Consider the following 17,042-nt stretch of genomic DNA (forward strand, 5'->3'; position numbering starts at 1 on the left):
TAACTCCTTCCAGCAATTACCTTGAACATACTTTTCATCCCAATCATCAAAATAAAATTCATTTTGACAAAAGTATTTCTGCAATAAAATATCTAGACATAAAAGAAATTACATTCAACTTACTTTTATCTAAACTTAAGTTAAAAAGTTAAGTTAAACTTAACTTTGTAAAGTGTAATCTAAACATACACTTAATCTGCCTAAAAAAATATTTGACCTTGCGGTAAACATCAATATTAGTCTATTAGATCAGGTACTCCCTTAACCCATGCTTATAAACAGCAGCAATGTTATAAGCTTTTGCACTCTAAGTCTTTAGGTATACCATTACTGCCTCTTAGCTTTTTCTAATTTGAATTGTTGGAATTTTCTATTCCAATAATTAATGTGAATTAATATTATAAGATAATTATATTAGTTATTTATTATTAATGGATTTTATTTTATGTGATCAAATTAAGTGAGTCCGTTAGACAATCAAATTAAATGATATGAACTTAAATAAGCAGATATCGTCCCATTAGGGGATAATGAGAATCCTATTAGATTAACACAAAATGTGGTCTCCAATATATCGAACCGTCATATTAGTTTTTATTCTCCTCCATCTCAAGAATTACGAAGGTTCTATCAAGGAATAAATAGGTTATGGTTGAGTAAGAACCATGAAGTCACCAATTACCTTGTTAACCGGTTATCAGTTCCTTAACAGATTCTAAGAAGAACACATAGATCAAAAATCACTTATAGATTCATATTTCATTGCGTTTGTTGATCAACCATTGTTATGGATCCAAATATTCCTAAAATTCTTGATGATTATTGGTATTTTATAAGGATCTCCTAAAATTTTAACATCACCGTCAAAAGCTACATTAGTGTCATCACGTCAATCTCTAGAGTCCTTAAACCCCAAACAAAAACTCCAATTTCTTATGCCAACTTAATGACCGAGTCAGAGCATTGTACAAGTTTGGAAATGGATTTTCCTGCATCGAGCTTGCTACATTGTTTGTGACTTGGGTCCATGAAATAACAATTTTAAATGTGAAATATTTATCTTATTTAACAAATGCATACTTATTTCGTGAAAGAACATGAATTAAAAAATTAACCATGATGTACTTATATGTTAGAGTTTTGCTAAGTTTGGTTTGGGTTGCTATGAGTTCTGTAAAGTTTTTACTCAAACTCTTGATTTTGTTACTGATCTTCTTATGGAAGATCTTAGTTGTAATTCTTTTATTAATCATCTTTAATTGACCTTAGCTGTGGGTTTGTTTTGCCGTAACCATTCACAAAAAAAGAAGTTAATATTTAAATACTCCACATTACTCTTTATAAGATATGGTGTTTCATGAGTATTTGTTAATGTAATGTATTATAATCATATATTCATGGTATTTATCATCAAATTGTTAATTTGAATGATATTATATTTGATTTTCTTAAATAATGTCTCAAATTCAAATCTTATGAATGAAAATGATTAATTAATTATTCAATAAATATTAATTATAAACAAATTAATGAATATTTCTTATCAATATTTTGATGATATAAAAATATATTCATAATATTTCAAGAATAGCAAAGTTGTTGTTTTTGCCATTAGTTGCTTTTAAAAAGCAAATCTCATAAACGCATTTTTTTTTTCACCCCATTTTTTCGTATATTGCTTTATTTTTTATTATATCACTTTCTCTTTTTGCGTTTTCTTTACACATTTTTTTAAAAGTTCTCTACCATCCTACACAAGGATTCAGAAATTTATTTGTTTCAACAATAGAATAATAAAATTATTGGTTGGTAGGAAGACAAATTCCTAAAACCATGAGTTTAAATTTAATCGGATGTCATTATAATCACGTTCTACATTTGTTCCCACCTTTGATTTCCGTTTTTTTTTCAGGCTAACACAATTCGTGCCTTTTTTGTACATTAACAAATCGTACTAAATAAATGATATGATCATAAAATAATCCAAAAAGCATATAATTGAAAATGACAATCAATTAAAATAAAATAAAATGACATCATTCAACAACAACTGTATCAGGTGCAGTTAATAAATATATAAATATATAAACTCAAAGGATACGTTCTCGATTTTTATATCACCAACGCATACTCATACAATCACTGTGGTCGCGATACTAGTCAACAATGTCTACGACACATTAGTCGCAATAAGGGCCCACTGAATAATTATACTTTCCTTTTTATTACATTATCATCAAACTAACCAACCACATGCTTGCTTTAGAGGTCAGAGAAAAGAACGAGAAAAAGAGAAAATGTTAAAATTTAAAAAGAAGGGAAAATATATATTTTTAAATTAGTTTTTAAACTAAATAAAAATATACTTCATTCATCGTATTTCTTTTCATCCGTATATTTTTTTCTTTCGTCCAAAAATATTATAAAATAAAACTAAAACATATTAAAGTAAGATATAATAAAACTATTAAAAAATAATAACTAAACAAATAAATATCACCGCGTTAATAACTTATTTAAATATGAGTTTAATGCCCTGTTGTAAAACAATTATCATAAAGACTACACTTCATATGCCCATGAGTTTAATTTTTATTTTTAATTTCTTATCGAAGGCTTATGAGACATATGTTAACATAAAAACTTGAAGAAATGGTTTATTTTACTAAATCTTATCGGTTTTTAGGAACGTGAAGGTAAAAATGTATATTCCTATATTTGTTAAAGGTAATAAAATATTCTTGGATATAAATTATATTGGACAAAATATTTAAGTTATTTTTTTAGCTTTTTTATTAATTGCAAAAACTTAATTAATTATTTGGTAAATATTTTTTTGTGATTTATGGTATTTTTTAAAATATTATTTCAAATAGTATTTTTAAAACATTAGCTTGTAACTTTTACTTTCTTTTTATATTTTTTAACACTTTTATTCTAAATATATTTATTCACTTTTCTTTTGTTTTATTTTCTATATAAAAAAATGATTTTATTATTTTTTAGTTATTTTTCATTTTTCAGCTTAATTTTATCAAATATTTGTAATTTAATAAATTAATTTTTCAGTTTTCAGTCAACTTTTTAGTTTCGAGTTAACTTTCAGTTAACTTTTCATATAGTTTTGTTGAACATAACCATAATTTATTCTTGTAAATCTATAATACACATGTATTTCCACTTAACGGGGAGAAAATCTTATATTCGAGAATGCTTGAAATAATTTACCATTTTCCTATTATTCTATCTCATTTATTTTTTATTTTAAAATAAAATCATTTTAAAAATATTTTCAAAAATTATAAGCATTTACCTAATATCTTTGATAGAACCAACAATTGTTAGTCTGAGTAACACTGAACTTGGTCTCATCAGACAAGGTTTTGAGTTTAAATTTTGTGGATAAAAAAAATGTGATTAACAGAGAAAAAAATCATACTAAATGTGACCAACCAGGTTTTTTGTCGAGGAATAATTATTAGCAAAAATCGGTGAAAAATTTGTACCAATAAAGAACATGGTAAAAAAACATCTTTGACTAATGGAGATAACATTTGTAGTAATAAGATCCCAAAAATATCATTTCCAACAATATAATCAACCCTGTGAAATAAACACATCTCGAGTATTCTTTTATGAGATGTAGTTCTTTTTTCTATGCATATTTTTTTATGCAAATATGTAATTATGTTTTATTTTCTTTATGGCTAAATTATTATTTTGGTCCTCTAATTTATTTTTAATGTTTGATTTGATCCTTTAATTGTTAAATGATTCAATTATATCATCTATTTTTTTTAAATAATTCATTGAAGTCTTTCCGTCCAAAGTGGAGTTAACGTTCAATACACTTGTTACTCTTTTAAACTTTCTAATAGTTTAATAAGCCTTATTAAATAAAGTGATGGTTAAAACCGTCACCGTCATTATTATTAATGTATTTTTTAAAAATGAGTTGTGAGTTATTATAAAACAAGGAAACCAAAAATTAAGAACCCCAACCCATAAACGTGAAAACTAAGAACCCATAAACTATGGAGCAAGTTTTGTGTTTTATATTGTTTGTTGTTGTGTTGTGTTGCAATGTTGTTGTAAAGGAAGGAAGAAAGAAAGAGCATCGGGTGAGTGATGGAGGAGGAGGCATGACCACTTCTGCTACAACTTCGGTGTTGTGGGAGGAATTGATGCTAAAAGTGAAATGGAGCGGTAGCATACTGTTTGCGTCTGCAGCAACGACACTGTGGGTGAACTCAGACATCGAATTTGTGAGCTAACCATCGTCTCCCAAACTCAACAATGACTCTATCCTCCTCTCCCAGCTCCCCCTCAACTCCTCTCTCAAGATGACCATGATCGGGTATGCCCTTTCTCATTTCATTTCACACTTTTTCTTTTAGGGTTTTCTTTCATCACATTACTCACTTGAATGAATGAATTGTAGTACTATGGGAGATGACTTGCTTGTGGATTTGTGGAGTCCCCTGGGATCCTCAACGATATGGAGCTTTCCAAGGATGATGTTGTTGACATCAAAGATCTGGAAGCCAACAAACAGAAATTGAATATACACATTCATCACTTAAAGGTTCTTCTTTCTCTCCATTTTCATTTTTTTGTTTTTTGGACTGGATTATGATTTACTTTTCAAATTTTTATTTGATTTGGTATTTTTTTTTTTTTGCATTTGAGATTTAATTTGGGATCTGGTTAGGATCATAAGACTTGATGATTATTTTAGAGAACTAATTTATGTTTTCACATTTAAAAATAATTAGTGACGGTTTTGAAATTATCAATACGTGAAAACTAATTATTGACAATTTGTAATTGCCATAAAATATAAAATTGGCATGGACCTCTAATCTATTAACACAATTCACTTCAATATGAACTAAAGAACCTAATTGAATTATTTAAAAAAATTTAAAAAACCTAATTGAATCATTTAATGATTAGAGAATCAAATTGAACATTAAAAATAAATTAAAAGATCAAAACAAAACAATAAACTTTTTTTTATAGGAAATGTAATTATGTTTAAATGATCACGATATACCATAAAATATTATATAACTATTTAAGACATCCGTATAATCAGAATTCAAATTTATTTTAATTTAATTAATAGTTTATCTATACATCAATAAATATGAATTGAATCTTGAGATATGTTGTACTCTAACGTGAATAATTCCAGAAATTAATTGTACAACCAATTAGGAATGAAAATAGTAGGTCCTAGTACAGTATATCAGTATGACGTTAAAACGTTAGGTCCCACATGTGCGCATTCCACGTCCACCTGAATCAGCAAGTCAGAAGGAAGGGCTGCTACGTAATCGCGTCTTCATTAGTGATAATCATCTAATCAACCAAGCGATCCCAAATTTATCGCTAATTAACTAATAATAATTAGTTCACCTGCCTAACAAAAACCTCGTTCTATTTTTTTGGTTGAGTGGGAGCCACCGAGTGAAACATTTCGCTCGTGCGTGAGTTTAAGACAGAGCCCAGAGTGCTCAAATTTACGCGTGCCACATAACTTGGATCACTATTTCTTCTTCTTAGTTCTCACTCTCACTGTCTCCGTCGTCTTTTTCTCCAAAGTTTCGGTGCTGACGGATAGAACACTACCTATTCAGCCGCCATGCACACTCTCCTCCGATCCACTCTCAGGACCAAGGCACGCGTTTTTTTTTTTTTTTTGTGTATTTTCTGCTTCTTTTATGTTTTGTTAGTTGAATCTGCTCATGTTTCCGTTCCTCGCTTTCTACAAATTTTTTCCCTATCTAGTTTCCGACTTGCGCTTATGGATTAGATTGCTGATTCATGAAACGTATCCAGTTATTCGCACTCCGAATCGTTCACTGTTCTTGTTTACTTGTTGTATATTGAATGTCATAGAATTTTGGACACAGGACACGTGATTGCGATGAAAAAGTCAAACTACTTTTACAATTCGTGAGATCAACGACGACGGGGTTTTGTGAAATTGAAACGAGATCCGAGATTATGAAAATGAGAAATTATTAATTAAATCGTTGGAACTTGTATTTGACAAACTCGAAGGACTTTTTCAGAATATTTATGGTCTCTGTTCATCACTTTTTGTCAACTTTTCTCAAGTTATCTGGTTTTAAAATTTAAACACCTTTTGCTGTTTCTATCTATGAAGTACGGACACTATAGTCCCTTGCCGTGTCCGGTGTCCGGACACTGACACGACATCCGTACTACGTTTTATATTTTGGACATTAAAGATGTCCACGTGTCCATGTCCTTGTTGTGTTCGGTGTCCGTATCGGTGTCAATGCTTCATAGGTTTCTATTTTAGAATTTCAGCACCGTTTAAGCTATTTTCTTCGGGTCGCTTAGAGTATCTGGTTAGATTTGACATTTTCATTTTTATACTCTTTTTTAACGTATTCTGGAAGTCTAAGAATTAACTATACGTTTTATAAAGTCGTCTAATGTTCCTGCTTCTGCGTTTCTGAGAAAAATATCTCGAGAAATATGTAAAAAAATTTCTATAAATTATGGTTAAAAATATCTGGCTGTAAAAATCATAAAATTATGGCTGTACCATTCTCGGTAAATTCAAGGAGCCTAGTATCTGTAAATTTTGATTAAGAAGGGATTAAGTCATTCTCCGAAGGTTTTAGTCCAGAATTTTGAAATGTTGGCTTCCAGTTTGTGTTGCTGTTTTATCAATGGTGATCTACCTTGTATGCTAATTTATTGATTTCATTTGAAGTAAATGGATGGTCCAAAAATAGTCCTATTTGTCACGCAGAACTCATATTCTTATGATACTTATACTTATTTTGTTTTCTGTTTACAGACTGCTTCATCTTTAGCATATGCTGTGGTTTCCAGAAGTGCTCACGAAAATCTCCTTCAGGCTCCCTTATTGTCTAGATCAAATAGCACTGAGGCTTCATTGGCAAAGGATAATTCCTCTAATGATGTAAAAAATGGTCAAGGGTATATGATTCTTCTGTTAACTTCTTACTACTTTCTCTGGTGTTTTTTTGTGTATTGATCCTAGCTCTGTCTTGCATGTATCTTAATTGGACGTTAGTATAGTGCCTTTAAACTCAATATCACAATCATTACTTTCAATAATAAAATATGACTCTGAAAATTGTTGCTTTATTTTTTCTTTTGAGATTTCAATCTAACTGTATTAAACTAGAGTTGTGAAATACCCTTTTATAATCCAGAGGGAGAAGTGAGTGACTACTACATCTCTCTGATCAGTATTTTATGATTTTGATACAATCACAAGTATGTTGAATGCATTATCTAACACCCCTCTTTTCTCTTTAGATTCCTGTTTTGAGTAAACTGGCACTATAAATTGAAAAGATTCATTTGGAGAGTCCATGTATGAACTCCTTTTTGTTTTTTTGTTTTGTTAAACGAAACAATGAAAAATCAGCTTTAAGTTAAAAATTTGCAAACCTTATATGGTTAGTGTGAGTAAAATTGCTGAAATGCTTCAATTTTGTCAGGTACAAAGGTCATAGTATGCTTGCTCCTTTCACGGCTGGGTGGCAGTCTTCTGATTTGCACCCTCTGATCATAGAAAAGTCAGAGGTGAACTTTGTTGCTATGGTTTTGTGATTTTTTTAATTACTTCAATGTAATATATTTAGGAAATCATGGTTCCCTTTGTTTTCATTTTAAAGATTTAACGATAACTAGTTTTTCAATTATGTTATTTACCTGATTACTTGATCCAGGGAAGCTATGTATATGACATTAATGGGAAGAAATATCTTGATGCACTTGCTGGTCTATGGGCCACTTCTTTAGGTATGTAAATTATCTACTTTCAGTACTTTGCACTTATTTATTTTGCTTATGCTTTCTGAATGATATATTTCTTCTGGTTCATGTTCTCAATCCACTTCTTAGAAGCAAGGATGGCTATAAATTTAACTTATTGATATTTTAGCATGCTCTCTCTTCAGATAACCACCAAATCATGCATTAGTTGCTTGGGGATCCATCCCCTTCCCTATATTTAGACAGGAACATTTTTTTTCTTGGCAACAAGTTTAAGGGACCAGCCGTTGTGACTATTTTTGCAGACTGCCCTGGATATTAAACTTTAGGGGATTGAAAGAGATATACGCTTAGTTTATTAATTGGAAGAAATGTTCCGTAATGTCATGCAAGGTGTTTAATATTTTGGATGGGTGTGGGGTTGGTTTGTGGTTGAACTATGCAATGTTTTAGTATTTGTACTTTTTATGCTGGTAGCTCGTGCTTAACAATACAACAACAAAAAACTTATAAATTATAATAAAGCTGTATTGGACAATAACTGCATTTCTGAAGTTTGTGGTTTTCTATAAGTGTAGTTTTTGAATAATAAAAGGATTTATTTAGTCATGTTTCTGTTAGATAATTATAGAAGTTGTTTGCATTTATTTTCATATTGTTTACTGTATTATTTGATTGTTGTAAGTTATGTGATTATCTCCGTAGTTGTTTGTATCCATGCTATGAACAAGAGACTAATGCACAAGCCTAGACACAAATTTGCCCACATTTCTGTTTTTTACATGATACCCTAGTGGTACCATCCATAGTGACCTGTTATTATTTTGCTGCCAAGTTTCCAAAAAATGTGTAACTCTTTCATTTTCCTTCTCCCACTCCTCAGGCCTGTCTCATGGTTATCTCCCCATGCCATCCCACTTGCTGTACACTTTACCCATATTCTGGCTACTGGAATCTTAGTTTTCCCCTCCTACTGTAGCTTCCATTGAACTTTTTCTAGCCAATAGGTTTTGATGAGAGTGCTGGTTTTATCCGGAAATTTGATTTGCGATAAATTGCAAAGAAATCAGATCATGATTAAAATATTTAATAGCTTTGATCTGTTAAGTATACAGATACTCACACAATTGTGGGGGGTATATTCACATGTGGAAGTTATAAATAATGTAAATGTTCTGTTAATCTTTGTTGTGCATGAAAGTAATTTAGTCTGAACTCTGAAATCAAATATATTTTATTTTGCAGGGGGAAGTGAGCCACGCCTTGTTGATGCTGCCGTTGCACAACTAAAGAAGTTGCCATTTTACCATTCCTTTTGGAATCGAACCACATTACCTTCTTTGGTATTTATTTAGTTTTCTTATAGCTCTATTTTAGAGGATAAAATAAAGATTTTGAGTAAAATCTCAATTCTTTGTTACATTTTTTAAAGTCTCAAAGTTGGTAGTCAGGGTTCAAATTAATTGCCAGAGAGTTGGAAAAAAGACCATTGGGATGATTGTTTATAGTTTTTTATCACTTCTGATAGGATTTTTTTACATTTAATGGACTTAGTTGTTAAATGATGGTGCCATGGCCACTATGACAGAATGGTGTAGCAGATGTTTTTTCCCAACTGCCATAGGCAATTTCTGAAGGTACCAGCTATGGCTGCACCATAGGCTGCAATGGCGTGTTTTAAGGCAGGATTTTGACCTTCCATTTTTTTGGAGGGGGGGTTGGGATGGTGGATGAAACTGTGTTGTTTTACCTATCCTTATCAAACTCATACAAACATTACCTTTTTAGATTACTTTTCAAGTGAATAAAAAAAATGATGAAGTACCTTTCGTGTGATGTACATGGTTGATAATATACATTTTTTTATTAGCATGTACACAGTTGATGTTGTTTTAGTGAATTTTACATTTGATATGTACTTAATATATATTTCCACATACAGGATCTAGCAAAGGAACTCCTAGAAATGTTCACAGCCAGAAAAATGGGGAAAGCTTTTTTTGTTAATAGTGGATCAGAAGCCAATGACACTCAGGTTTGATAACTAATATTCCCTTGTTACAGTCTCATTTTCTTTGGAATTTTTCATTTAATTTAAGGTATATGTTTAGAATGTCTTTACTTTCTCATGCAAAGCAAAATTTTAAAATCATTACCATAGACATATAACACATGCCACATGAAACAACAAAAAGGGAATTCTAGGAGTAATCAAAGCACCCAAAATATTGGAAGACACAATCCAATATATTCTCAATGCCAAATGTGGTTCTTTAAATGAATATAGATCGGTTTTTGTCAGGGTTAAGTGCAAATGAAGATGAATATATGGCATGTCAACATATTGTTGAAGTACATAGTTTATTCATAATATATTCTTAGATATATTTCACATTTGCATATTTTATTTCAGGTGAAACTTGTATGGTATTATAACAATGCGCTTGGAAGACCAGATAAGAAGAAATTCATAGCTCGTGCTAAATCGTATTCATGACATCCCAACCAATGCTATTTTCTTTAGTATACCTAAAAAATATGCATCAATCTAATGTTTTTGCTTTTGTCAGGTATCATGGTTCAACATTGATAGCAGCCAGTCTTTCTGGGTATGATCAACTCAATTTTTTCAGTAAATTAGTGCTTATTTAACATAGTTTTATGTTATTAATAAAAAATTCTTTATTCAATAAACCAAACAATTGTGTATTTCAGCCTTCCGGCTCTGCATCAAAAATTTGATTTGCCAGCTCCTTTTGTATTACACACTGACTGTCCACATTACTGGCGGTATCATCTTCCAGGTTATTATTTAAATAGACATGTTTTTATTAATACTTTAGCCCTTTTATTTTAAGGCATAAATATTATGCATGCTTATGAACATTTCAGGTGAGACAGAGGAAGAATTTTCAACCAGATTAGCCAATAATTTGGAGCAGTTGATTCTGAAAGAGGGACCAGAGACTGTAATACATTCAGATACATGCAAAGTGGTTTCTACTACTGGAACATTGGTTTTGTCACTGACTTAATTTTTTTATTACAGATTGCTGCATTTATTGCTGAACCTGTAATGGGGGCAGGAGGTGTAATACCTCCACCATCAACTTATTTTGAGAAGGTATTTTGTGGTTATTGCTTCACTTGTGTGTTCTGCATTTTCAAGATGGATGGATGCCCAGTTAGTCTATTTATGTGTTTTGCATTAATAATGCATTTCATTTGTATTCCTAGTTCTAATAGGAGCTTATATATTATAGTCTGTATAATTAACTATTAAGTATGCTCTCACCATCCTTGTAACGGGTCTGTTTGTTTAAGCTTATTCAGAAAAAAGCATTTTCTTTAATAAAATAAACAGTTTTATGCTTTTTTGATATGTTTGTAAAAACTGTTTTTTTCTTCTTAAAGTAAGCAATTTTTTTGCTTTTTTTAAGAAGCAATTAAAAGCACTAAGTTTAAACAAGGGCCATATATAAGTTGATAGGTGAACCTTTATCATGAAGTACTTTTTATAATCTAATGGTTGGTGCAATAAAAATGAGAAAACTACTAATTTCTTGGTAAAAAAATTTCCAGTTCCAGTATTCTAATTAGTTATGGGCTTGGGCATGAACTATTAGTATTAGGCTAAAGAATATCGTATAAATAGTTGCATTTGGTTATTAATTTCTTTTAATCATTTTCCTTGTCTAAACTGTAAAATATTTTAGAGTTGTCAATTTATCCCAGCCCAGAGCCTCAGGGCCTCATCCCTGGCGCCTATGTGGGTCAGAGCCTAAAAGGATGGGGTCAGTATTTTTTGAGTTTTATCAATCATACACGGGTTTGAGTCAAATAATAGTATTGAGATTGGCTTTGTACTAGTATTACTATTAGTACTAACACTTCACTCAATTAATAGTATAAATGAGTACACACTAGGTTATTGTTATTTTTGTGTAACATCTCACCAATTCTAATAATGCATTTATATACATTAAAAATCCATTTTGCTGTCTGACACCCAGGAATAATTTGCTTCATGGGTGTTTTTCTTTTAGCAGCAAGATTAAACAATGCCATTTTCGCTCTTCCCTCTTGTCCAAATACCCATAGAATATGTAAGAAAGGAAAAAAGGCAACCTTTTTTCTCATAGCATCCAAATTCTTATGCAGGTCCAAGCCGTTGTCAAGAAGTATGACATTCTTTTTATTGCAGATGAGGTACTTCCCTAATTCTTAATATACTGTTATATAAGGTATTGTGTTGTCGAATTTCTTATTCTAATTACTATGTTATATGTCTCTTCTAAAGGTAATATGTGCCTTTGGAAGGCTTGGGACAATGTTTGGATGTGACAAGTACAACATTAAGCCAGACCTTGTATCCCTGGCTAAGGTAAAAATGAAACAGCTCTAAGTACTGGTTTGTCCATCCCATATTTTTAAAAGTTTTTACAATGTTCCTCATTTTTCTGTTTGACTTATAGGCACTATCTTCTGCATATTTGCCAATTGGAGCTGTCCTTGTAAGCCCGGAAATATCAGAAGTTATACATGATCAAAGCAACAAACTAGGTATGGTGGTTGATTCATTCATGCATAAATCAGAAGAATCATCATTATATCTTCAGGCTTAGTATTCTGACAATGTTTGCTTATTTTAGGTTCATTTTCTCATGGTTTTACTTATTCTGGACACCCTGCAGCCTGTGCAGTTGCAATTGAAGCACTCAAGATCTATAAGTGTGTTCTTTTGTTTCTTGCTTTTAAAAACTACTATGAAGCTTATTCTATACGCTAGTATATTTTAATATTTTGGCTATGGAGCATGATTAATTGATTATACCTCTTTGCAGGGAAAGAAATATTGTTGACCAAGTGAACAAGATCGCCCCAAGGTTTCAAGATGGCATAAAAGCTTTTTCTGACAGTCCCATCATTGGAGAGGTGTATATTATTTGCTGGGTAATTTTAAGTTTGTGGTTGATATATAAATGCATGAGAAACATAACATTATGGGATTTGCAGATACGGGGAACTGGCTTGATTCTGGGCACTGAGTTCACAGACAACAAGTCACCTAATGATCCATTTCCTCCTGAATGGGGCAAGTTCAATACTCATTTTTCATCTATCCCTTTGTCAAACATACTTGACTCAACATGGCTATTTTATCCTTTCTAGTGATCTTAACAGTAATTTAAGCAGCATACATATTCTATAAAAGGCTACCCTTAATACAAATTCTGACATTACATGGGCTGCATTCTATTCATGTTTAAAATCTATAAAAGATGGAAGAAAAATTATTGGGTCATATGTTGGATTTGATAGCCTATATCTTGTCTGCTTTATATTTATTTACTTAAGTTATTAACAGTGGTATAGTTACATGTGAATTAAACAAGCTGTTGTTTTATGTGGATGTGGGCATATTTTGTGGTTGTGACAGTGTAATGTATATTACAGGAATAGGTGCCTATTTTGGAGCACAATGTGAGAAGCATGGGATGTTAGTTCGTGTTGCGGGAGATAACATCATGATGTCTCCACCATATATTATATCTCCTGGAGAAGTTGAAGAGGTAACTTCACAAATAACCTTCACAAAGATATCTTCATCCATTTTCATTTAGTTTGACCTCTGGACAAGAAAAAAATCACATAAAAAACCTGACCTTGCTGGAGTAATGAATATGATTGTGGAGAATCACACTAATCAATAACCCTGGGCTTTTTTTAGAGACCTCATTGCTAGGGACGGAAGTAGCAAATTATTGATGGGGATGGTAATGGTAATACATACAATTGGCCACACCCCAAAACATACAATTAGTGCAATTACCCAAATTACTTGACTAATTATACAATTAGTATATTGAGGTTTTTTGGAATGTTGCTGTGTGACTTCAAGCCAAGTCCAACACTCCCAATGTATGCTCGTTATGTGTCTTCTCTCTGTGTATATCTGACATACAAACAATACTATAATGCAGCTATTACTTTGAATTAAAATTTTGTTACAAGTTTTATATATGAATTTCAATTTTTACCCCCAGTTAATCAGCATTTATGGGAAAGCTTTGAAAGAAACGGAAAAGAAGGTACAGGAGCTCAAGTCTCAGCGCAAGTAGCTTAGGCCTCATGATGGAATAATAAACTCTGCTGCGCCCACTTCCGGGGGAAAAGGAAATATTGTAGTAACTTGATAAGACTTTGTTCCAACCTTTTCGTTATTGTAAATGTCAATAAATTGGTTTCCTAGTTGCTTCCTAATTATATGTTGTAGTTATACATATGCTTAGAATAATGCTCGTTACACATCTCCACATTGCATGTAGCATAGCCTCTCATTAATGACGTGGCAGCATCAATAGTGCAAGTGTAGAAATTTTAGTAAGCCAAACTGTAATAAGGTGATGGAAATTGGGCGAAGGGGAGAAATGTGTGTACGTTTGTGTTTGTGGAAAACAAAAGCACCCCGTCGATACGAAGGATGTGTTGTGCATTGGCCATTAAAAAATTGTAGTGATCTAGTGTAACTAATGACTCGTAGAAAAGCGCGAGTTAGATGTGAACAAGGTGTTTGCGCAATTATCATTAAGCTTATGTTATTGCAAGTCCAATACTATTCAAGGTTTAATTCATTTACAAGTTCAGTTACAATCTAAAGCTAATAGTATTAACAACTATTCAAATTTTATTCATTAATACTTAAACTTGATACTCGTAGGTAAAAAATTATGCAATATTTGATTAAATTGTCGCAGGTAAAAAATAATAATTGCAATTGCAATGTTGGAACAAAAATGATGCAATTATTATTATTTTTACTAATTTTAAAAAATAAGGTAATATTTTTTTAAAGTCTTTATAATTGCTCTTATTCTCTATCCTTGAGGCAGTAAACAAAAAATATCTCTATCCTTGAGAAAAATGACAACATAATTAGAATTTTGTAGGTTAATAGATGGGCGAAGAGGATGTTGACTCAAAAATTATATTTAATCCAAGTTTCTCAGTTTACATATTCTCCTCAAATACGACGTGTATTTTGAAATGATGGTCGATGATGTTAGATGGACTGCAATGATTTAATAATAGTTTCAATTATGTGACATAAGCTTAATCTACACCCGTTATGATTTACTAGTACATTTTAATCTAGTTTGCAATATAAAAGAGAATGTATTTTAAAAAACAATTTGATCATTCTCAGTCCCTCACCATACACATAATGGCATAACATCGCTATTCAGAGGCTGAGACTTAAACAAAAGTTGGGGTTTATCATGGTAGCAAAATAAATACGAATTAATTAACGAAACACGAAAGAAAATGAAAGCCAACCAAACTAAATAGACAAGTATATCTCATTTGGAAACTTTTTAAAATTAAAAAAAGAAGATAGAAAAACGGTCCCGTGGAAGCAATTCCACCACACCACACCTTTGGGAAAAGCATAGATGATTGAATGAAGTCATTCATCTTTTGTTATTTTTGTTAGCTTGTCTTCTGGCACGCCTCTCTCGGGAGCTAGGGGATGGCCTATAAACCCCATCTTCATATTCAGATTCTTCCAAATCTCTAAACGATTTCTGTGCCAAATAATAAAATGCAAAATGAAAATTATAACTCAGAATTTGATAGAGAGAAGGCAAAAGTAACTATGAAATTACCTCTCTAAGTTCAGCAAAGCTTACTGCATAGAAGGTCGCAGCTGCAGCCGCAATAACTCCAACAATAGGTAGAGCTATTTGCATCCCATCCATATCTGCTTAGTGTGTTCCTTTCTCTTTCTCTTTCTCAAACACTCATTACTTTTATTTATGTGACTGTCAATAATAAAGGGAATACGATGATAAGATAAGATAATAAGGTATGCTTCCACTCTACAGTTTCACTTTTACAGTGTCAATCTATTGGCTGATTTGGCCCCTTTGCTGTTAAACAATCACTGATGATTCAACCGGCAACTTGCTATTACTTGTTGACAGATTCATTTATTATCAATAAAAAAACGTTATTATAATATTCAATATTTTTTTTAGAAAACAAAATCGGACAGGAAATTTAACCGATAAAAGTGTTAATTTATGATTTACTGACTTGATTATGGATAAATTGGAATTGAACCATTAACAATTAAATATATTTTTAATATTATATTATATTAAATAAAAATTAATATAAAATTGTAAAAAAAAAAGTTTACATAAAATTTGAAGTTATGATAAAAGAATCTTAAAATACTATGTTTTTAAGGATCTACGCTTGTTACACCCAATCGGCTAATCCTCCAATCCAATCTAATTAAATTTTTATGGGTTGAATTAGATTATTGGATTGGATTAGTTTTAGTTTAATGAACTCAATTAAAATTTGATTAAATGATGAACTTGAAATTATAGACCCGATCAAAACACAACCTAATCCACATATAATTAAAATTATTAATATAAAAATCTTAAATCAAGCACACTTCATTCTTAAAGTAATATATTATTTATCTTAAGATAATATATTATTTGAGTTTATCTTTTTCTACTTATTTTAAGATAATAACATTATTTTATGAATGAAACCGTGAGTATGTATTTATGTTTTTTTATGTTTATCATATGAATAGTAAAATATTTTATAAATATTGATTTTTAAAATATCTTTATTAGTCTGAAAAAAATTCTTATTATTTTTTAATTTGAGAATTTTTTTAATTTTTTTCTTAAGGTTTAAAGAGATAACATTTTTTTAATGATCCAACCAAATAACTAATCCAATCCAAAATAATTAAAATTAAATTGAATTGGATTGAGTTGACAAAATAAAAAAGACAAACACAATCTAATCCAAGTAATTTTAATTGGATTGAGTTTAAAAATTGACCAAACTCAATCCAATCCAGACCACTTACACTTTTAATTTTTTGTACCTATAAAATTAAAAATATTTATCTTTTATCTTTTGAAAACAAAATTGTATGTTTTTAGTTCTTGCTACACCATCGTTTGGTTTTAAATTAGATTTCGATTAATCGAGATAAACTCTAAATCAAACAATAATATATTTTAATTTTACAAAAACTAGAAACATAAAAAAAAATGCACCGACAAATTGCAGCCATACACCATAGAGTTCAAAAGTAGAGAAGAGAAAAAACTTAAAAAAAATCATTTTAATTTGATTGAATAAAAAATACAATCAACGTACGATACTTAAGTGCTCTATATATAGAGCTTATTAGTAACTAACTAATATTATTC

The 17,042-nt window shown here is 30.8% G+C and overlaps 2 protein-coding genes across 2 annotated transcripts; one reads left to right on the forward strand and one right to left on the reverse strand.

Annotated features, from left to right (window-relative positions):
• The first annotated feature begins 5,496 nt into the window (after positions 1-5,496).
• On the forward strand, positions 5,497-14,393 carry LOC114375970 (gamma aminobutyrate transaminase 3, chloroplastic-like). The gene is made up of 19 exons (XM_028333849.1): positions 5,497-5,683; positions 6,842-6,984; positions 7,515-7,599; positions 7,746-7,818; positions 9,037-9,134; positions 9,734-9,826; positions 10,205-10,278; positions 10,362-10,400; positions 10,507-10,595; positions 10,684-10,760; positions 10,841-10,915; positions 11,953-12,000; positions 12,092-12,175; positions 12,267-12,354; positions 12,444-12,522; positions 12,636-12,726; positions 12,808-12,886; positions 13,249-13,364; positions 13,839-14,393. Exons 1-19 carry the CDS (start codon positions 5,648-5,650, stop codon positions 13,911-13,913), a joined length of 1,542 nt encoding a protein of 513 aa, XP_028189650.1. The 5' UTR covers positions 5,497-5,647; the 3' UTR covers positions 13,914-14,393.
• Positions 14,394-14,962: 569 nt separating this feature from the next.
• Positions 14,963-15,667, reverse strand: LOC114375971. Its single transcript, XM_028333850.1, has 2 exons — positions 15,459-15,667; positions 14,963-15,377 (listed from the first exon to the last, which is right to left on the reverse strand). Exons 1-2 carry the CDS (start codon positions 15,549-15,551, stop codon positions 15,264-15,266), a joined length of 207 nt encoding a protein of 68 aa, XP_028189651.1. The 5' UTR covers positions 15,552-15,667; the 3' UTR covers positions 14,963-15,263.
• Positions 15,668-17,042: the final 1,375 nt, after the last annotated feature.

The sequence above is a fragment of the Glycine soja genome, chromosome 11 (assembly GCF_004193775.1).
Source record: "Glycine soja cultivar W05 chromosome 11, ASM419377v2, whole genome shotgun sequence".
Taxonomy (NCBI): domain Eukaryota; kingdom Viridiplantae; phylum Streptophyta; class Magnoliopsida; order Fabales; family Fabaceae; genus Glycine; species Glycine soja.

What these genes read in the sequence shown, in the direction of transcription:
- LOC114375970 (XM_028333849.1), top strand. Translation starts at nt 5,648, where the DNA reads ATGCACACTCTCCTCCGATCCACTCTCAGGACCAAG. An exon ending in GATCCACTCTCAGGACCAAG is followed by an intron (nt 5,684 to 6,841) that starts GCACGCGTTTTT and finishes TTCTGTTTACAG; the next exon opens with ACTGCTTCATCTTTAGCATA. An exon ending in CATCAACTTATTTTGAGAAG is followed by an intron (nt 10,916 to 11,952) that starts GTATTTTGTGGT and finishes ATTCTTATGCAG; the next exon opens with GTCCAAGCCGTTGTCAAGAA.
- LOC114375971 (XM_028333850.1), bottom strand. Translation starts at nt 15,551, where the DNA reads ATGGATGGGATGCAAATAGCTCTACCTATTGTTGGAGTTATTGCGGCT. An exon ending in GCTTTGCTGAACTTAGAGAG is followed by an intron (nt 15,378 to 15,458) that starts GTAATTTCATAG and finishes TATTTGGCACAG; the next exon opens with AAATCGTTTAGAGATTTGGA.